Genomic DNA, 23,063 nt, shown 5'->3' on the forward strand with positions numbered 1-23,063 from the left:
CCTCTGGTTTTCTTGACAAAATCATTGGCCACTTTCAGGACAAACTATTTGAGTGTCTGGATCTCAAACATGGCATTGTTATCTAGTAGAATTTCATTGCATAGTGAGTTTCCATATCAACTAGAAAACCTGCCAATGGTGTAATTTATAATAAAGTTTTCTACAACCTCATGCTGAAGTGTCTTCAGTTGCTTCATTAATTGCCACACCATGACTACTTTTACATCTTTATTTTTTTTCATCCTGTGAAAAAGAGAATACACATGCATGTGTATGCCACTGTACCAAATTAATTCAAAATAATGAACATATTCTTTATTATTTGGCCACTCACACTACAAGCACACACATAGTTAAACAACGCTAGATTCGAATTAATCAATTATTTTTCCCAAATTATTAGATCTATTTATTATTAATTTCATTGTGTAACCACCCGTTCTAGCGTTTTTCTATAGTAAATACATGGCGTGTCCACCATGTTTGTTCCTCTGGTGGTGGCCGCCACTGTGCAGTCATTGCCTGGGTCAGTGTAGCGCCAGCGCAGCATACCCAGGGAACCAGGCTGCCATAACTATGGTACACGATATGGAGTCTGTACTGGGAAATGTATACAAGTTCTTTACATTTTAGGGAGATAGAGGGAAATCGTTAATTAATTTAGATAGGGTCAATTACCGAACTGCCCAAGCTACTGGGTTTTCAATTCATACCATCAAGTCTGCGGTATGATAAAAAAACGGCTATCGGCAGATGGACAAAAAGCCCCCACAGACCATCAGGTAAAGGTAAACTTGTCATTGCTTTGCATGCTTCAACCCATGATATGGGGTATATTGATAGATGTGTCTTAGTTTTCGAGGCGAAAAGGAAAACTGGTGATTTTCATAAGGAAATTATAGGAGGTGAAGTGTTCATAGACTGTTTGGAACTTCAGCTATTGCCCATTTTAAACAACGCCAGTGTTGGTGTCAAGGATAACGCAAGTTAATATAACGTCCGGGGATCAGATACTGTCGCCCAAGCCATGATTAGTCTGAAGGCGACCATACAGGAATGTATGACATTGTCGACTTCAGACCATATGAAACGAAAGTTCAACTCCTGGAGAGAATTCTGCTGAATAAGAAACCAGTAAAGTACAAGACATATGTGTTGGCGGCACAACACGGCTACGTTGTCTTACGTGCGCCAGTCAGACATTGTGAGCTCAACCCTGTTGTGCCCATCTTGGCTAAGTGTAACGGGTTCGTAGCAAGATATAACACAACATTCAAAAGTAACGATTCATATACGTCATCATCGGAGAAAAATGCTACCTCAAGAAACCATCTGTAGAACAACAAATACTCCTGGATTCCAAAACCGCAACCTTCCAATACTCATCCCGTTTCATAGCTCTTAACTGGTCCATCATGTTTCCAAGCAAATATAAAGCAGTACATATCCTAAATTGCTACCCCATCAACGCATGTCAATGAAGTACAATAGTAGCAATATTTTGAGACATTTGCACCTTGGAGAATGCACGGGACATGGGAACAATGTGTGAAGCCCATTTCTGGTTTTCCCCCGCCGTGATATTGCTGGAATATTGCTACAAGCGGCGTAAAACCATACCCACTCACCATAAATTTTCAAAAAATACTTTCAGATTTGGTATATTCAATACACGGTATAGCCACCTTCAAAACAAGGAAACGACAGGCCAGACATTATTTATTTTAACTGTTTGTCTACAGAGTCTTCACTCGAGGCTGTTCACCGTTAAACACCTGCAAATAGTAGAGCGTGTAAATTATACATGCATATCAAACAGTATGCCTTTGTGTCGTAACGCGTGTAGTAGTCTTAACTGCCACATTTGTTTTAAAGTCGTCGTGCTACGACAGCTTTGTAGGATGCTGCTCTGATATGATTTGTCAGTCAGATTTCAAATAACAAATGTTATGTTATGTTATTGTATCCTAACTCAGAAAGGCAGTTGGGGGTGAATCTGTACCAGGTACATTGTATCATAACTCAGAAGGGCATATAGGGGTGGATATGTACCAGGTACATTGTATCATAACTCAGAAGGGCATATGGGGGTGGATATGTACCAGGTACATTGTATCATAACTCAGAAGGGCATATAGGGGTGGATATGTACCAGGTACATTGTATCATAACTCAGAAGGGCAGAAGGAGGGGATATGTACCAGGTACATTGTATCATAACTCAGAAAGGCAGGTGGGGGTGAATCTGTACCAGGTACATTGTATCATAACTCAGAAGGGCAGATGGGGTGAATCTGTACCAGGTACATTGTATCATAACTCAGAAGGGCATATAGGGGTGGATATGTACCAGGTACATTGTATCATAACTCAGAAGGGCAGATGGGGTGAATCTGTACCAGGTACATTGTATCATAACTCAGAAGGGCAGATGGGGTGAATCTGTACCAGGTACATTGTATCATAACTCAGAAGGGCAGAAGGAGGGGATATGTACCAGGTATATTGTATCATAACTAAGAAAGGCAGAAGGAGGGGATATGTACCAGGTACATTGTATCATAACTCAGAAGGGCAGATGGGGTGAATCTGTACCAGGTACATTGTATCATAACTCAAAAGGGCAGAAGGAGGGGATATGTACCAGGTAAATTGTATCATAACTAAGAAAGGTAGAAGGAGGGGATATGTACCAGGTATATTGTATCATAACTCAGAAGGGCAGGCACATCCTCCTCATTTCCCTTCTGAGATACAATGTACCTGATACACATCCTCACCACTATTCCCCCACCACGTTAGTAATAATTTGGAAGTGAATTTCACATTGTGGTGGTTTGCTCGGTTCAAAGTGTTCATACCCCAGTAAATGTGAAGTTCATTTCCTATATATTCGTATATTTGAAGTTTGAGGGATGCCAATTTTACTGTGACGCACATTTTAGACGATTTACGTTGCCGGTTACATTGGCATGCAGTGACCCAATAGCGGACATATTTTTCACACTTTCGCAAAACAAAGTTGTTCCAACTCCGTAAATTAAACACACAACTCATTGTTCATCAACGAGAGCTACTTTTATTGTTAGAACATCAGAATGACTTTCTTCTTTTTTTCACCCGACCTTCACCTCATAGTTGCTTCATGTACAACATATGTTGACGTGTGACATCACAACCGGTGATAAACTTTTACAAAAGGGTGTGTCCGCTGACATCAGTATGTGGGATTGTACTTGGGAACTTTCGTACATACATAAATGTGGCACTCTTTCCACACCTCGTTTTCACATCTTATTTATTTCGTTTGAATTTCTTATGGTGACAAAGGCCATTTATCATTTGATTCTAAAATGAGGAATTCAGGGATGTATGTATCGCAGCTCAGTTTGAAAATACGTGATATAACAGTCGTCTCATAACCGGCATACGCGAACTTGATTTTGTAAACTGTGTCCAATATGGCGGAATGTTACTTCGGCGTTCGTGTTTGCGTAATTTCCAAAATGTTCTAAACGATTGTTGGGTTATCGGCGACGTTTCACAATGGTCATTGGTGATTTGATAATATATAAAAAACATACACGCGAGATCACCGATATGCTATTTTTGAAATTCAATTCTCCGAGTAAATATCCAATATTTTGATTTCAAAACATGGTGAAATGGTGAGATTTACGATGTTCCGAATTTACAGAGGCCATTTTCAGAAATTTTCATTGCTTAAAATGACATTGGATGATATCACAGAACAGGGAATTTCCCACGGAATTGAAAACCTCACAGAGTATTTGTGTGATTATGGATTTGAATTGTTCCACTCGGGGATTCCCCGTGAAAAGTAGCTCGTGTCAACGTCAAAAGGTATATTTAATACTTTGTAAACGTCACTTTTTTAAGTTTGTTGAAAAATGAACGAGTCACGTGAACGAGTCAAACCAATTAAATCTTCGGACATCCCTTAAACTTCAAAATAAGAATTTATATTATAATATACCAAATGAAATGCGATATTTTTGGGCTGGCGTGTAATGGGAATATATTCTACATAGTAGATGAGAGGGATGGGGTAGGGTCCGTGCCGAATATGGTCAGAACCATAGATGATGGCCTTATGTACCCGCTTTCATCATGGAATCAGAAAACAGTTTGAACGTACATTGAGGAGTTCGTGTTATTCTCGTTGCTTCGAGTTTTTTCTCGTGACTCGAAATAACGAGAAAATAATTGAAATAACGATAAAAAAAATCGAAGTAACGAAAAAGCGCTCGAAATACCCAGGTGCCATCATTAGTCTTTCATAATTTTCTTGTGCTTCTGCATACAAGATGTAAACTTGCTAGATTTTCAAATCCGTTATAACACTGACATCTTGGGGATGGGCACTGTTGGGCCTCATCAGGGAAAAGTACTGCTCAGTCTACTGATTCCATGGTAAAGTGTTTCCATGGTTATTGTCTATAGTGACTTCAAACAGTCTGTTATTCACACGCTGATTGACAATAGAAAAGGGACTATCACCTCTGCGCGTATATTATACTGGTTGCCTGACACCTACCTGGCTTAGGTCAGACACTGTTGACGAAGTCACTGATTATGCTGTTGAAACTGTCCTTAATGTCGGTAATACTGCTGCTAAGAGCTTGGTTGGTCTCGGGAGCAAGGTTTTTCACATCGTCAATGAACTTGTTAACTTTACCAAATGCATCAATGAATTTGAAGGCGGCGCCCAGCTTAGTGTTACTAGTCGCCTGACTGAGAAAGTCCAGGACACCACGCCGGCCTAGGAATACACAAACAACGTCGCCAGTTGATAAGAAAGAAAGATCAACCCTGCACATACATACAATGTGTGGAGTTTTAACGGGAAACTACTGTAATTTCATAGGATGTATTCGAACTACAGGTCAGCTTGTACTGTGTAAATATTAATCAGCAATGACAATTTAGGGTTATTTTATACATAAATAATTCATACTTCTCGAATCAAACACATAGCAATCAACATAAATATCAGCATTGTTTACCACAATATGAATGATTCGAACTGTGTAATTATTAATCAGAAATGACGGTTCAGGATTTGATTCCAAGTCAAATACATTTCTTGCTTCTGGAATGAAACACAGGAGTGCAATAAAAGTATCTTCAGGTGTATTCTCAATATAACCTAAATGCCGTTTACCAGTATAAAAGGATGTACATTTATAGAGGCCTGTCTCTGTTTAGTTGACCATAACAAGAATGAAAATCAACTTAGGCCAATTAATGTGTGAAAACAAACCTCAATTAAAAACGTTCTTCGTCATGTTTGTTGCCAAGCGTTTCAAACCGAATAGCCCTCTTTTCGTGAAAAATCAATTTTAGACAACGTGTGCTCCTTAACTGGGCACTTACCATCACTGTGATCTCACAAGAAATATTCAGTCAACAGAACAGTTTCAGAAAAGATACAAACTAAATAATTTACTTTTCTGAGCCCCACCACTCATGAGCGAGCTGGTGATTTCACTGATGATGCCGTTCATGCTGCCCTTAATGTCGCTGATGCTGCTGTTCAAGGCCTTGTGTGCATCTGGGGCAAGATTCTTCAGATCATCTATGAACTGGCTGACTTTGCCAAAAGCATTGATGACTTTGAAAGCTGTTCCGAGCTCGGTACCATTGGTAGCACCAGACAGGAAGTCCATCAGACCACGACGACCTGTGGCGATGATTAATGGACTTTTAAATATTGATTAATTTGCCTGTTTCTACATATGTTTTGCCGAAAACAAACCTAATTTTGAAATGTATGCAGTATCATCATGTACATTCAGACGCTTCTGCAACCAGTAAAATCGTTCTGATTAGAACAATTCCGTATCAACGAATCACTGGTAAGTAGTGCCGTCCCTTGTTCTACATATATTAAGCTTCCCAACAGAAAACATATAGATCGGGTTTATTTTTAGATTAACGGCGCTCGTACTTATGAGGTTCCCTTGTATTTCCGTGCATAATATCTATCCAATAATAAATATCAGCATTGTTTACCACAATATGAATGATTTGTACTGTGTAATTATTAATCAGCAATGACGGTTCAGGATTTGATTCCAAGTCATATACATATCTTGCTTCTGGAATGAAACATAGGAATGCAATAAAAGTATGTTCAGGTGTATTCTCAATATAACCTAAATGCCGTTGACCAGTATAAAAGGATGTACATTTATAGAGGCCTGTCTCTGTTTAGTTGACCATAACAAAAATGAAAATCAACTTAGGCCAATTAATGTGTGAAAACAAACCTCAATTAAAAACGTTCTTCATCATGTGTGTTGCCAAGCGTTTCAAACCGAATAGCCCTCTTTTCGTGAAAAATCAATTTTAGACTTCGTGTGCTCCTTAACTGGGCACTTACCATCACTGTGATCTCACAGGAAATATTCAGTCAACAGGTCAGTTTCAGAAAAGATACAAACTAAATAATTTACTTTTCTGAGCCCCACCACTCATGAGCGAGCTGGTGATTTCACTGATGATGCCGTTCATGCTGCCCTTAATGTCGCTGATGCTGCTGTTCAAGGCCTTGTGTGCATCTGGGGCAAGATTCTTCAGATCATCTATGAACTGGCTGACTTTGCCAAAAGCATTGATGACTTTGAAAGCTGTTCCGAGCTCGGTACCATTGGTGGCACCAGACAGGAGGTCCATCAGACCACGACGACCTGTGGCGATGATTAATGGACTTTTAAATATTGATTAATTTGCCTGTTTCTACATATGTTTTGCCGAAAACAAAACTAATTTTGAAATGTATGCAGTATCATCATGTACATTCAGACGGTCCTGCAACAAGTAAGATCGTTCTGATAGAACAATTCCGTATCAACGAATCACTGGTAAGTAGTGCCGTCCCTTGTTCTACATATATTAAGCTTCCCAACAGAAAACATATAAATCGCGGGCTTTTTTCCAGATGAACGGGGCTCGTCCTTATGAGGTTCCATTGTATTTCCATGCATAATATCCATCCAATAATAAATATCAGCATTGTTTACCACAATATGAATGATTTGTACTGTGTAAATATTAATCAGCAATGACGGTTCAGGATTTGATTCCAAGTCATATACATATCTTGCTTCTGGAATGAAACACAGGAATGCAATAAAAGTATGTTCAGGTGTATTCTCAATATAACCTAAATGCCGTTTACCAGTATAAAAGGATGTACATTTATAGAGGCCTGTCTCTGTTTAGTTGACCATAACAAGAATGAAAATCAACTTAGGCCAATTAAAGTGTGAAAACAAACCTCAATTAAAAACGTTCTTCGTCATGTGTGTTGCCAAGCGTTTCAAACCGAATAGCCCTCTTTTCGTGGAAAAATCAATTTTAGACAACGTGTGCTCCTTAACCGGGCACTTACCATCACTGTGATCTCACAGGAAATATTCAGTCAACAGGTCAGTTTCAGAAAAGATACAAACTAAATAATTTACTTTTCTGAGCCCCACCACTCATGAGCGAGCTGGTGATTTCACTGATGATGCCGTTCATGCTGCCCTTAATGTCGCTGATGCTGCTGTTCAAGGCCTTGTGTGCATCTGGGGCAAGATTCTTCAGATCATCTATGAACTGGCTGACTTTGCCAAAAGCATTGATAACTTTGAAAGCTGTTCCGAGCTCGGTACCATTGGTGGCACCAGACAGGAAGTCCATCAGACCACGACGACCTGTGTCGATGATTAATGGACTTTTAAATATTTATTAATTTGCCTGTTTCTACAAATGTTTTGCCGAAAACAAAACTAATTTTGAAATGTATGCAGTATCATCATGTACATTCAGACGCTTCTGCAACCAGTAAAATCGTTCTGATTAGAACAATTCCGTATAAACGAATCACTGGTAAGTAGTGCCGTCCCTTGTTCTACATATATTAAGGTTCCCAACAGAAAACATAGACCGCGTTTTTTTTAGATTAACGGCGCTCGTACTTATGAGGTTCCATTGTATTTCCGTGCATAATATCCACCCAATAATAAATATCAGCATTGTTTACCACAATATGAATGATTTGTACTGTGTAATTATTAATCAGCAATGACGGTTCAGGATTTGATTCCAAGTCATATACATTTCTTGCTTCTGGAATGAAACATAGGAATGCAATAAAAGTATCTTCAGGTGTATTCTCAATATAACCTAAATGCCGTTTACCAGTATAAAAGGATGTACATTTATAGAGGCCTGTCTCTGTTTAGTTGACCATAACAAGAATGAAAATCAACTTAGGCCCATTAATGTGTGAAAACAAACCTCAATTAAAAACGTTCTTCGTCATGTGTGTTGCCAAGCGTTTCAAACCGAAAAGCCCTCTTTTCGTGAAAAATCAATTTTAGACAACGTGTGCTCCTTAACTGGGCACTTACCATCACTGTGATCTCACAAGAAATATTCAGTCAACAGGTCAGTTTCAGAAAAGTACAATATAAATAATTTACTTTTCTGAGCCCCACCACTCATGAGCGAGCTGGTGATTTCACTGATGATGCCGTTCATGCTGCCCTTAATGTCGCTGATGCTGCTGTTCAAGGCCTTGTGTGCATCTGGGGCAAGATTCTTCAGATCATCTATGAACTGGCTGACTTTGCCAAAAGCATTGATGACTTTGAAAGCTGTTCCGAGCTCGGTACCATTGGTGGCACCAGACAGGAAGTCCATCAGACCACGACGACCTGTGGCGATGATTAATGGACTTTTAAATAATTATTAATTTGCCTGTTTCTACATATGTTTTGCCGAAAACAAACCTAATTTTGAAATGTATGCAGTATCATCATGTACATTCAGACGCTTCTGCAACCAGTAAAATCGTTCTGATTAGAACAATTCCGTATAAACGAATCACTGGTAAGTAGTGCCGTCCCTTGTTCTACATATGTTAAGGTTCCCAACAGAAAACATAGACCGCGTTTTTTTTAGATTAACGGGGCTCGTACTTATGAGGTTCCATTGTATTTCCGTGCATAATATCCACCCAATAATAAATATCAGCATTGTTTACCACAATATGAATGATTTGTACTGTGTAATTATTAATCAGCAATGACGGTTCAGGATTTGATTCCAAGTCATATACATTTCTTGCTTCTGGAATGAAACATAGGAATGCAATAAAAGTATCTTCAGGTGTATTCTCAATATAACCTAAGTGCCGTTTACCAGTATAAAAGGATGTACATTTATAGAGGCCTGTCTCTGTTTAGTTGACCATAACAAGAATGAAAATCAACTTAGGCCCATTAATGTGTGAAAACAAACCTCAATTAAAAACGTTCTTCGTCATGTGTGTTGCTAAGCGTTTCAAACCGAAAAGCCCTCTTTTCGTGAAAAATCAATTTTAGACAACGTGTGCTCCTTAACTGGGCACTTACCATCACTGTGATCTCACAAGAAATATTCAGTCAACAGGTCAGTTTCAGAAAAGTACAATATAAATAATTTACTTTTCTGAGCCCCACCACTCATGAGCGAGCTGGTGATTTCACTGATGATGCCGTTCATGCTGCCCTTAATGTCGCTGATGCTGCTGTTCAAGGCCTTGTGTGCATCTGGGGCAAGATTCTTCAGATCATCTATGAACTGGCTGACTTTGCCAAAAGCATTGATGACTTTGAAAGCTGTTCCGAGCTCGGTACCATTGGTGGCACCAGACAGGAAGTCCATCAGACCACGACGACCTGTGGCGATGATTAATGGACTTTTAAATAATTATTAATTTGCCTGTTTCTACATATGTTTTGCCGAAAACAAACCTAATTTTGAAATGTATGCAGTATCATCATGTACATTCAGACGCTTCTGCAACCAGTAAAATCGTTCTGATTAGAACAATTCCGTATAAACGAATCACTGGTAAGTAGTGCCGTCCCTTGTTCTACATATGTTAAGGTTCCCAACAGAAAACATAGACCGCGTTTTTTTTAGATTAACGGGGCTCGTACTTATGAGGTTCCATTGTATTTCCGTGCATAATATCCACCCAATAATAAATATCAGCATTGTTTACCACAATATGAATGATTTGTACTGTGTAATTATTAATCAGCAATGACGGTTCAGGATTTGATTCCAAGTCATATACATTTCTTGCTTCTGGAATGAAACACAGGAATGCAATAAAAGTATGTTCAGGTGTATTCTCAATATAACCTAAATGCCGTTTACCAGTATAAAAGGATGTACATTTATAGAGGCCTGTCTCTGTTTAGTTGACCATAACAAGAATGAAAATCAACTTAGGCCCATTAATGTGTGAAAACAAACCTCAATTAAAAACGTTCTTCGTCATGTGTGTTGCCAAGCGTTTCAAACCGAATAGCCCTCTTTTCGTGAAAAATCAATTTTAGACAACGTGTGCTCCTTAACCGGGCACTTACCATCACTGTGATCTCACAAGAAATATTCAGTCAACAGGTCAGTTTCAGAAAAGTACAAACTAAATAATTTACTTTTCTGAGCCCCACCACTCATGAGCGAGCTGGTGATTTCACTGATGATGCCGTTCATGCTGCCCTTAATGTCGCTGATGCTGCTGTTCAAGGCCTTGTGTGCATCTGGGGCAAGATTCTTCAGATCATCTATGAACTGGCTGACTTTGCCAAAAGCATTGATGACTTTGAAAGCTGTTCCGAGCTCGGTACCATTGGTGGCACTAGACAGGAAGTCCATCAGACCACGTCGACCTGTGTCGATGATTAATGGACTTTTAAATATTTATTAATTTGCCTGTTTCTACATATGTTTTGCCGAAAACAAACCTAATTTTGAAATACATGCAGTATCATCATGTACATTCAGACGGTTCTGCAACAAGTAAGATCGTTCTGATAGAACAATTCCGTATCAACGAATCACTGGTAAGTAGTGCCGTCCCTTGTTCTACATATATTAAGCTTCCCAACAGAAAACATAGATCGCTTTGTTTTTTAGATTAACGGGGCTCGTACTTATGAGGTTCCATTGTATTTCCGTGCATAATATCCACCCAATAATAAATATCAGCATTGTTTACCACAATATGAATGATTTGTACTGTGTAATTATTAATCAGCAATGACGGTTCAGGATTTGATTCCAAGTCATATACATTTCTTGCTTCTGGAATGAAACACAGGAATGCAATAAAAGTATGTTCAGGTGTATTCTCAATATAACCTAAATGCCGTTTACCAGTATAAAAGGATGTACATTTATAGAGGCCTGTCTCTGTTTAGTTGACCATAACAAGAATGAAAATCAACTTAGGCCAATTAATGTGTGAAAACAAACCTCAATTAAAAACGTTCTTCGTCGTGTGTGGTGCCAAGCGTTTCAAACCGAATAGCCCTCTTTTCGTGAAAAATCGATTTTAGACAACGTGTGCTCCTTAACTGGGCACTTACCATCACTGTGATCTCACAAGAAATATTCAGGCAACAGGTCAGTTTCAGAAAAGATACAATATAAATAATTTACTTGTCTGAGCCCCACCACTCATGAGCGAGCTGGTGATTTCACTGATGATGCCGTTCATGCTGCCCTTAATGTCGCTGATGCTGCTGTTCAAGGCCTTGTGTGCATCTGGGGCAAGATTCTTCAGATCATCTATGAACTGGCTGACTTTGCCAAAAGCATTGATGACTTTGAAAGCTGTTCCGAGCTCGGTACCATTGGTGGCACCAGACAGTAAGTCCATCAGACCACGGCGACCTGTGTCGATGATTAATGGACTTTTAAATATTTATTTAATTTGCCTGTTTCTACATATGTTTTGCCGAAAACAAACCTAATTTTGAAATGTATGCAGTATAATCATGTACATTCAGACGGTTCTGCAACAAGTAAGATCGTTCTGATAGAACAATTCCGTATCAACGAATCACTGGTAAGTAGTGCCGTCCCTTGTTCTACATATATTAAGCTTCCCAACAGAAAACATAGACCGCGTTTTTTTTAGATTAACGTGGCTCGTACTTATGAGGTTCCATTGTATTTCCGTGCATAATATCCACCCAATAATAAATATCAGCATTGTTTACCACAATATGAATAATTTGTACTGTGTAATTATTAATCAGCAATGACGGTTCAGGATTTGATTCCAAGTCATATACATATCTTGCTTCTGGAATGAAACACAGGAATGCAATAAAAGTATGTTCAGGTGTATTCTCAATATAACCTAAATGCCGTTTACCAGTATAAAAGGATGTACATTTATAGAGGCCTGTCTCTGTTTAGTTGACCATAACAAGAATGAAAATCAACTTAGGCCAATTAATGTGTGAAAACAAACCTCAATTAAAAACGTTCTTCGTCAAGTGTGTTGCCAAGCGTTTCAAACCGAAAAGCCCTCTTTTCGTGAAAAATCAATTTTAGACAACGTGTGCTCCTTAACCGGGCACTTACCATCACTGTGATCTCACAAGAAATATTCAGTCAACAGGTCAGTTTCAGAAAAGTACAAACTAAATAATTTACTTTTCTGAGCCCCACCACTCATGAGCGAGCTGGTGATTTCACTGATGATGCCGTTCATGCTGCCCTTAATGTCGCTGATGCTGCTGTTCAAGGCCTTGTGTGCATCTGGGGCAAGATTCTTCAGATCATCTATGAACTGGCTGACTTTGCCAAAAGCATTGATGACTTTGAAAGCTGTTCCGAGCTCGGTACCATTGGTGGCACCAGACAGGAAGTCCATCAGACCACGTCGACCTGTGTCGATGATTAATGGACTTTTAAATATTTATTAATTTGCCTGTTTCTACATATGTTTTGCCGAAAACAAACCTAATTTTGAAATACATGCAGTATCATCATGTACATTCAGACGGTTCTGCAACAAGTAAGATCGTTCTGATAGAACAATTCCGTATCAACGAATCACTGGTAAGTAGTGCCGTCCCTTGTTCTACATATATTAAGCTTCCCAACAGAAAACATAGATCGCTTTGTTTTTTAGATTAACGGGGCTCGTACTTATGAGGTTCCATTGTATTTCCGTGCATAATATCCACCCAATAATAAATATCAGCATTGTTTACCACAATATGAATGATTTGTACTGTGTAATTATTAATCAGCAATGACGGTTCAGGATTTGATTCCAAGTCATATACATTTCTTGCTTCTGGAATGAAACACAGGAATGCAATAAAAGTATGTTCAGGTGTATTCTCAATATAACCTAAATGCCGTTTACCAGTATAAAAGGATGTACATTTATAGAGGCCTGTCTCTGTTTAGTTGACCATAACAAGAATGAAAATCAACTTAGGCCAATTAATGTGTGAAAACAAACCTCAATTAAAAACGTTCTTCGTCGTGTGTGGTGCCAAGCGTTTCAAACCGAATAGCCCTCTTTTCGTGAAAAATCGATTTTAGACAACGTGTGCTCCTTAACTGGGCACTTACCATCACTGTGATCTCACAAGAAATATTCAGGCAACAGGTCAGTTTCAGAAAAGATACAATATAAATAATTTACTTGTCTGAGCCCCACCACTCATGAGCGAGCTGGTGATTTCACTGATGATGCCGTTCATGCTGCCCTTAATGTCGCTGATGCTGCTGTTCAAGGCCTTGTGTGCATCTGGGGCAAGATTCTTCAGATCATCTATGAACTGGCTGACTTTGCCAAAAGCATTGATGACTTTGAAAGCTGTTCCGAGCTCGGTACCATTGGTGGCACCAGACAGTAAGTCCATCAGACCACGGCGACCTGTGTCGATGATTAATGGACTTTTAAATATTTATTTAATTTGCCTGTTTCTACATATGTTTTGCCGAAAACAAACCTAATTTTGAAATGTATGCAGTATAATCATGTACATTCAGACGGTTCTGCAACAAGTAAGATCGTTCTGATAGAACAATTCCGTATCAACGAATCACTGGTAAGTAGTGCCGTCCCTTGTTCTACATATATTAAGCTTCCCAACAGAAAACATAGACCGCGTTTTTTTTAGATTAACGTGGCTCGTACTTATGAGGTTCCATTGTATTTCCGTGCATAATATCCACCCAATAATAAATATCAGCATTGTTTACCACAATATGAATAATTTGTACTGTGTAATTATTAATCAGCAATGACGGTTCAGGATTTGATTCCAAGTCATATACATATCTTGCTTCTGGAATGAAACACAGGAATGCAATAAAAGTATGTTCAGGTGTATTCTCAATATAACCTAAATGCCGTTTACCAGTATAAAAGGATGTACATTTATAGAGGCCTGTCTCTGTTTAGTTGACCATAACAAGAATGAAAATCAACTTAGGCCAATTAATGTGTGAAAACAAACCTCAATTAAAAACGTTCTTCGTCAAGTGTGTTGCCAAGCGTTTCAAACCGAAAAGCCCTCTTTTCGTGAAAAATCAATTTTAGACAACGTGTGCTCCTTAACCGGGCACTTACCATCACTGTGATCTCACAAGAAATATTCAGTCAACAGGTCAGTTTCAGAAAAGTACAATATAAATAATTTACTTTTCTGAGCCCCACCACTCATGAGCGAGCTGGTGATTTCACTGATGATGCCGTTCATGCTGCCCTTAATGTCGCTGATGCTGCTGTTCAAGGCCTTGTGTGCATCTGGGGCAAGATTCTTCAGATCATCTATGAACTGGCTGACTTTGCCAAAAGCATTGATGACTTTGAAAGCTGTTCCGAGCTCGGTACCATTGGTGGCACCAGACAGGAAGTCCATCAGACCACGTCGACCTGTGTCGATGATTAATGGACTTTTAAATATTTATTAATTTGCCTGTTTCTACATATGTTTTGCCGAAAACAAACCTAATTTTGAAATACATGCAGTATCATCATGTACATTCAGACGGTTCTGCAACAAGTAAGATCGTTCTGATAGAACAATTCCGTATCAACGAATCACTGGTAAGTAGTGCCGTCCCTTGTTCTACATATATTAAGCTTCCCAACAGAAAACATAGATCGCTTTGTTTTTTAGATTAACGTGGCTCGTGCTTATGAGGTTCCATTGTATTTCCGTGCATAATATCCACCCAATAATAAATATCAGCATTGTTTACCACAATATGAATGATTTGTACTGTGTAATTATTAATCAGCAATGACGGTTCAGGATTTGATTCCAAGTCATATACATTTCTTGCTTCTGGAATGAAACACAGGAATGCAATAAAAGTATGTTCAGGTGTATTCTCAATATAACCTAAATGCCGTTTACCAGTATAAAAGGATGTACATTTATAGAGGCCTGTCTCTGTTTAGTTGACCATAACAAGAATGAAAATCAACTTAGGCCAATTAATGTGTGAAAACAAACCTCAATTAAAAACGTTCTTCGTCGTGTGTGGTGCCAAGCGTTTCAAACCGAATAGCCCTCTTTTCGTGAAAAATCGATTTTAGACAACGTGTGCTCCTTAACTGGGCACTTACCATCACTGTGATCTCACAAGAAATATTCAGGCAACAGGTCAGTTTCAGAAAAGATACAATATAAATAATTTACTTGTCTGAGCCCCACCACTCATGAGCGAGCTGGTGATTTCACTGATGATGCCGTTCATGCTGCCCTTAATGTCGCTGATGCTGCTGTTCAAGGCCTTGTGTGCATCTGGGGCAAGATTCTTCAGATCATCTATGAACTGGCTGACTTTGCCAAAAGCATTGATGACTTTGAAAGCTGTTCCGAGCTCGGTACCATTGGTGGCACCAGACAGTAAGTCCATCAGACCACGACGACCTGTGTCGATGATTAATGGACTTTTAAATATTTATTAATTTGCCTGTTTCTACATATGTTTTGGCGAAAACAAACCTAATTTTGAAATGTATGCAGTATCATCATGTACATTCAGACGCTTCTGCAACAAATAAGATCGTTCTGATAGAACAATTCCGTATCAACGAATCACTGGTAAGTAGTGCCGTCCCTTGTTCTACATATATTAAGCTTCCCAACAGAAAACATAGACCGCGTTTTTTTTAGATTAACGGGGCTCGTACTTATGAGGTTCCATTGTATTTCCGTGCATAATATCCACCCAATAATAAATATCAGCATTGTTTACCACAATATGAATAATTTGTACTGTGTAATTATTAATCAGCAATGACGGTTCAGGATTTGATTCCAAGTCATATACATATCTTGCTTCTGGAATGAAACACAGGAATGCAATAAAAGTATGTTCAGGTGTATTCTCAATATAACCTAAATGCCGTTTACCAGTATAAAAGGATGTACATTTATAGAGGCCTGTCTCTGTTTAGTTGACCATAACAAGAATGAAAATCAACTTAGGCCAATTAATGTGTGAAAACAAACCTCAATTAAAAACGTTCTTCGTCAAGTGTGTTGCCAAGCGTTTCAAACCGAATAGTCCTCTTTTCGTGAAAAATCAATTTTAGACAACGTGTGCTCCTTAACCGGGCACTTACCATCACTGTGATCTCACAAGAAATATTCAGTCAACAGGTCAGTTTCAGAAAAGTACAATATAAATAATTTACTTTTCTGAGCCCCACCACTCATGAGCGAGCTGGTGATTTCACTGATGATGCCGTTCATGCTGCCCTTAATGTCGCTGATGCTGCTGTTCAAGGCCTTGTGTGCATCTGGGGCAAGATTCTTCAGATCATCTATGAACTGGCTGACTTTGCCAAAAGCATTGATGACTTTGAAAGCTGTTCCGAGCTCGGTACCATTGGTGGCACCAGACAGGAAGTCCATCAGACCACGTCGACCTGTGTCGATGATTAATGGACTTTTAAATATTTATTAATTTGCCTGTTTCTACATATGTTTTGCCGAAAACAAACCTAATTTTGAAATACATGCAGTATCATCATGTACATTCAGACGGTTCTGCAACAAGTAAGATCGTTCTGATAGAACAATTCCGTATCAACGAATGACTGGTAAGTAGTGCCGTCCCTTGTTCTACATATATTAAGCTTCCCAACAGAAAACATAGATCGCGGTTTTTTTTAGATTAACGGGGCTCGTACTTATGAGGTTCCATTGTATTTCCGTGCATAATATCCACCCAATAATAAATATCAGCATTGTTTACCACAATATGAATGATTCGAACTGTGTAATTATTAATCAGCAATGACGGTTCAGGATTTGATTCCAAGTCATATACATTTCTTGCTTCTGGAATGAAACACAGGAATGCAATAAAAGTATGTTCAGGTGTATTCTCAATATAACCTAAATGCTGTTTACCAGTATAAAAGGATGTACATTTATAGAGGCCTGTCTCTGTTTAGTTGACCATAACAAGAATGAAAATCAACTTAGGCCAATTAATGTGTGAAAACAAACCTCAATTAAAAACGTTCTTCGTCATGTGTGTTGCCAAGCGTTTCAAACCGAATAGCCCTCTTTTCGTGAAAAATCGATTTTAGACAACGTGTCCTCCTTAACTGGGCACTTACCATCACTGTGATCTCACAAGAAATATTCAGTCAACAGGTCAGTTTCAGAAAAGATACAAAATAATTAATTTACTTTTCTGAGCCCCACCACTCATGAGCGAGCTGGTGATTTCACTGATGATGCCGTTCATGCTGCCCTTAATGTCGCTGATGCTGCTGTTCAAGGCCTTATGTGCATCTGGGGCAAGATTCTTCAGATCATCTATGAACTGGCTGACTTTGCCAAAAGCATTGATGACTTTGAAAGCTGTTCCGAGCTCGGTACCATTGGTGGCACCAGACAGGAAGTCCATCAGACCACGACGACCTTTGTCGATGATTAATGGACTTTTAAATATTTATTAATTTGCCTGTTTCTACATATGTTTTGGCGAAAACAAACCTAATTTTGAAATGTATGCAGTATCATCATGTACATTCAGACGCTTCTGCAACAAATAAGATCGTTCTGATAGAACAATTCCGTATCAACGAATCACTGGTAAGTAGTGCCGTCCCTTGTTCTACATATATTAAGCTTCCCAACAGAAAACATAGATCGCGGGTTTTTTTAGCTTAACGTGGCTCGTACTTATGAGGTTCCATTGTATTTCCATGCATAATATCCATCTAATAATAAATATCAGCATTGTTTACCACAATATGAATGATTCGAACTGTGTAATTATTAATCAGCAATGACGGTTCAGGATTTGATTCCAAGTCATATACATTTCTTGCTTCTGGAATGAAACATAGGAATGCAATAAAAGTATCTTCAGGTGTATTCTCAATATAACCTAAATGCCGTTTACCAGTATAAAAGGATGTACATTTATAGAGGCCTGTCTCTGTTTAGTTGACCATAACAAGAATGAAAATCAACTTAGGCCAATTAATGTTTGAAAACAAACCTCAATTAAAAACGTTCTTCGTCAAGTGTGTTGCCAAGCGTTTCAAACCGAATAGCCCTCTTTTCGTGAAAAATCAATTTTAGACAACGTGTCCTCCTTAACTGGGCACTTACCATCACTGTGATCTCACAAGAAATATTCAGTCAACAGGTCAGTTTCAGAAAAGATACAAAATAATTAATTTACTTTTCTGAGCACCACCACTCATGAGCGAGCTGGTGATTTCACTGATGATGCCGTTCATGCTGCCCTTAATGTCGCTGATGCTGCTGTTCAAGGCCTTATGTGCATCTGGGGCAAGATTCTTCAGATCATCTATGAACTGGCTGACTTTGCCAAAAGCATTGATGACTTTGAAAGCTGTTCCGAGCTCGGTACCATTGGTGGCACCAGACAGGAAGTCCATCAGACCACGTCGACCTGTGTCGATGATTAATGGACTTTTAAATATTTATTAATTTGCCTGTTTCTACATATGTTTTGCCGAAAACAAACCTAATTTTGAAATGTATGCAGTATCATCATGTACATTCAGACGGTTCTGCAACAAATAAGATCGTTCTGATAGAACAATTCCGTATCAACGAATGACTGGTAAGTAGTGCCGTCCCTTGTTCTACATATATTAAGCTTCCCAACAGAAAACATAGATCGAGGTTTTTTTTTAGTTTAACGTGGCTCGTACTTATGAGGTTCCATTGTATTTCCATGCATAATATCCATCTAATAATATGTATCAGCATTGTTCACCACAATATGAATGATTCGAACTGTGTAATTATTAATCAGCAATGACGGTTCAGGATTTGATTCCAAGTCATATACATTTCTTGCTTCTGGAATGAAACATAGGAATGCAATAAAAGTATCTTCAGGTGTATTCTCAATATAACCTAAATGCTGTTTACCAGTATAAAAGGATGTACATTTATAGAGGCCTGTCTCTGTTAAGTTGACCATAACAAGAATGAAAATCAACTTAGGCCAATTAATGTGTGAAAACAAACCTCAATTAAAAACGTTCTTCGTCATGTGTGTTGCTAAGCGTTTCAAACCGAATAGCCCTCTTTTCGAGAAAAATCAATTTTAGACAACGTGTCCTCCTTAACTGGGCACTTACCATCACTGTGATCTCACAAGAAATATTCAGTCAACAGGTCAGTTTCAGAAAAGTACAATATAAATAATTTACTTTTCTGAGCCCCACCACTCATGAGCGAGCTGGTGATTTCACTGATGATGCCGTTCATGCTGCCCTTAATGTCGCTGATGCTGCTGTTCAAGGCCTTATGTGCATCTGGGGCAAGATTCTTCAGATCATCTATGAACTGGCTGACTTTGCCAAAAGCATTGATGACTTTGAAAGCTGTTCCGAGCTCGGTACCATTGGTGGCACCAGACAGGAAGTCCATCAGACCACGACGACCTGTGTCGATGATTAATGGACTTTTAAATATTTATTAATTTGCCTGTTTCTACATATGTTTTGCCGAAAACAAACCTAATTTTGAAATGTATGCAGTATAATCATGTACATTCAGACGGTTCTGCAACAAGTAAGATCGTTCTGATAGAACAATTCCGTATCAACGAATCACTGGTAAGTAGTGCCGTCCCTTGTTCTACATATATTAAGCTTCCCAACAGAAAACATAGATCGCGGTTTTTTTAGCTTAACGTGGCTCGTACTTATGAGGTTCCATTGTATTTCCGTGCATAATATCCACCCAATAATAAATATCAGCATTGTTTACCACAATATGAATAATTTGTACTGTGTAATTATTAATCAGCAATGACGGTTCAGGATTTGATTCCAAGTCATATACATATCTTGCTTCTGGAATGAAACACAGGAATGCAATAAAAGTATGTTCAGGTGTATTCTCAATATAACCTAAATGCTGTTTACCAGTATAAAAGGATGTACGTTTATAGAGGCCTGTCTCTGTTTAGTTGACCATAACAAGAATGAAAATCAACTTAGGCCAATTAATGTGTGAAAACAAACCTCAATTAAAAACGTTCTTCGTCAAGTGTGTTGCCAAGCGTTTCAAACCGAAAAGCCCTCTTTTCGTGAAAAATCAATTTTAGACAGCGTGTGCTCCTTAACTGGGCACTTACCATCACTGTGATCTCACAAGAAATATTCAGTCAACAGGTCAGTTTCAGAAAAGTACAATATAAATAATTTACTTTTCTGAGCCCCACCACTCATGAGCGAGCTGGTGATTTCACTGATGATGCCGTTCATGCTGCCCTTAATGTCGCTGATGCTGCTGTTCAAGGCCTTATGTGCATCTGGGGCAAGATTCTTCAGATCATCTATGAACTGGCTGACTTTGCCAAAAGCATTGATGACTTTGAAAGCTGTTCCGAGCTCGGTACCATTGGTGGCACCAGACAGGAAGTCCATCAGACCACGACGACCTTTGTCGATGATTAATGGACTTTTAAATATTTATTAATTTGCCTGTTTCTACATATGTTTTGGCGAAAACAAACCTAATTTTGAAATGTATGCAGTATCATCATGTACATTCAGACGCTTCTGCAACAAATAAGATCGTTCTGATAGAACAATTCCGTATCAACGAATCACTGGTAAGTAGTGCCGTCCCTTGTTCTACATATATTAAGCTTCCCAACAGAAAACATAGATCGCGGGTTTTTTTAGCTTAACGTGGCTCGTACTTATGAGGTTCCATTGTATTTCCATGCATAATATCCATCTAATAATAAATATCAGCATTGTTTACCACAATATGAATGATTCGAACTGTGTAATTATTAATCAGCAATGACGGTTCAGGATTTGATTCCAAGTCATATACATTTCTTGCTTCTGGAATGAAACATAGGAATGCAATAAAAGTATCTTCAGGTGTATTCTCAATATAACCTAAATGCCGTTTACCAGTATAAAAGGATGTACATTTATAGAGGCCTGTCTCTGTTTAGTTGACCATAACAAGAATGAAAATCAACTTAGGCCAATTAATGTTTGAAAACAAACCTCAATTAAAAACGTTCTTCGTCAAGTGTGTTGCCAAGCGTTTCAAACCGAATAGCCCTCTTTTCGTGAAAAATCAATTTTAGACAACGTGTCCTCCTTAACTGGGCACTTACCATCACTGTGATCTCACAAGAAATATTCAGTCAACAGGTCAGTTTCAGAAAAGATACAAAATAATTAATTTACTTTTCTGAGCACCACCACTCATGAGCGAGCTGGTGATTTCACTGATGATGCCGTTCATGCTGCCCTTAATGTCGCTGATGCTGCTGTTCAAGGCCTTATGTGCATCTGGGGCAAGATTCTTCAGATCATCTATGAACTGGCTGACTTTGCCAAAAGCATTGATGACTTTGAAAGCTGTTCCGAGCTCGGTACCATTGGTGGCACCAGACAGGAAGTCCATCAGACCACGTCGACCTGTGTCGATGATTAATGGACTTTTAAATATTTATTAATTTGCCTGTTTCTACATATGTTTTGCCGAAAACAAACCTAATTTTGAAATGTATGCAGTATCATCATGTACATTCAGACGGTTCTGCAACAAATAAGATCGTTCTGATAGAACAATTCCGTATCAACGAATGACTGGTAAGTAGTGCCGTCCCTTGTTCTACATATATTAAGCTTCCCAACAGAAAACATAGATCGAGGTTTTTTTTTAGTTTAACGTGGCTCGTACTTATGAGGTTCCATTGTATTTCCATGCATAATATCCATCTAATAATATGTATCAGCATTGTTCACCACAATATGAATGATTCGAACTGTGTAATTATTAATCAGCAATGACGGTTCAGGATTTGATTCCAAGTCATATACATTTCTTGCTTCTGGAATGAAACATAGGAATGCAATAAAAGTATCTTCAGGTGTATTCTCAATATAACCTAAATGCTGTTTACCAGTATAAAAGGATGTACATTTATAGAGGCCTGTCTCTGTTAAGTTGACCATAACAAGAATGAAAATCAACTTAGGCCAATTAATGTGTGAAAACAAACCTCAATTAAAAACGTTCTTCGTCATGTGTGTTGCTAAGCGTTTCAAACCGAATAGCCCTCTTTTCGAGAAAAATCAATTTTAGACAACGTGTCCTCCTTAACTGGGCACTTACCATCACTGTGATCTCACAAGAAATATTCAGTCAACAGGTCAGTTTCAGAAAAGTACAATATAAATAATTTACTTTTCTGAGCCCCACCACTCATGAGCGAGCTGGTGATTTCACTGATGATGCCGTTCATGCTGCCCTTAATGTCGCTGATGCTGCTGTTCAAGGCCTTATGTGCATCTGGGGCAAGATTCTTCAGATCATCTATGAACTGGCTGACTTTGCCAAAAGCATTGATGACTTTGAAAGCTGTTCCGAGCTCGGTACCATTGGTGGCACCAGACAGGAAGTCCATCAGACCACGACGACCTGTGTCGATGATTAATGGACTTTTAAATATTTATTAATTTGCCTGTTTCTACATATGTTTTGCCGAAAACAAACCTAATTTTGAAATGTATGCAGTATAATCATGTACATTCAGACGGTTCTGCAACAAGTAAGATCGTTCTGATAGAACAATTCCGTATCAACGAATCACTGGTAAGTAGTGCCGTCCCTTGTTCTACATATATTAAGCTTCCCAACAGAAAACATAGATCGCGGTTTTTTTAGCTTAACGTGGCT

General features: G+C 38.7%; 1 protein-coding gene across 1 annotated transcript in view; it reads right to left on the reverse strand.

Annotated features, from left to right (window-relative positions):
* Positions 1-1,706: 1,706 nt before the first annotated feature.
* LOC124117086 overlaps positions 1,707-23,063 on the reverse strand; it is a 31,644-nt gene continuing 10,287 nt past the window's right edge. Inside the window, exons 6-25 of the mRNA XM_048401470.1 lie at positions 22,572-22,805; positions 21,566-21,799; positions 20,560-20,793; positions 19,556-19,789; positions 18,550-18,783; positions 17,544-17,777; positions 16,538-16,771; positions 15,534-15,767; positions 14,528-14,761; positions 13,523-13,756; positions 12,517-12,750; positions 11,512-11,745; positions 10,506-10,739; positions 9,501-9,734; positions 8,496-8,729; positions 7,491-7,724; positions 6,480-6,713; positions 5,471-5,704; positions 4,559-4,783; positions 1,707-1,775 (exon numbers count right to left, since the gene is read on the reverse strand). Of these exons, the coding sequence (XP_048257427.1) occupies positions 4,569-4,783; positions 5,471-5,704; positions 6,480-6,713; positions 7,491-7,724; positions 8,496-8,729; positions 9,501-9,734; positions 10,506-10,739; positions 11,512-11,745; positions 12,517-12,750; positions 13,523-13,756; positions 14,528-14,761; positions 15,534-15,767; positions 16,538-16,771; positions 17,544-17,777; positions 18,550-18,783; positions 19,556-19,789; positions 20,560-20,793; positions 21,566-21,799; positions 22,572-22,805 (4,427 nt within the window). The 3' untranslated portion in view covers positions 1,707-1,775; positions 4,559-4,568. The remainder of the gene's footprint in view (positions 1,776-4,558; positions 4,784-5,470; positions 5,705-6,479; positions 6,714-7,490; positions 7,725-8,495; positions 8,730-9,500; positions 9,735-10,505; positions 10,740-11,511; positions 11,746-12,516; positions 12,751-13,522; positions 13,757-14,527; positions 14,762-15,533; positions 15,768-16,537; positions 16,772-17,543; positions 17,778-18,549; positions 18,784-19,555; positions 19,790-20,559; positions 20,794-21,565; positions 21,800-22,571; positions 22,806-23,063) is intronic.

This window comes from Haliotis rufescens, unplaced genomic scaffold, assembly GCF_023055435.1.
Source record: "Haliotis rufescens isolate VD_foot unplaced genomic scaffold, xgHalRufe1.0.p SCAF_22, whole genome shotgun sequence".
NCBI classification, from domain to species: Eukaryota; Metazoa; Mollusca; class Gastropoda; order Lepetellida; family Haliotidae; genus Haliotis; species Haliotis rufescens.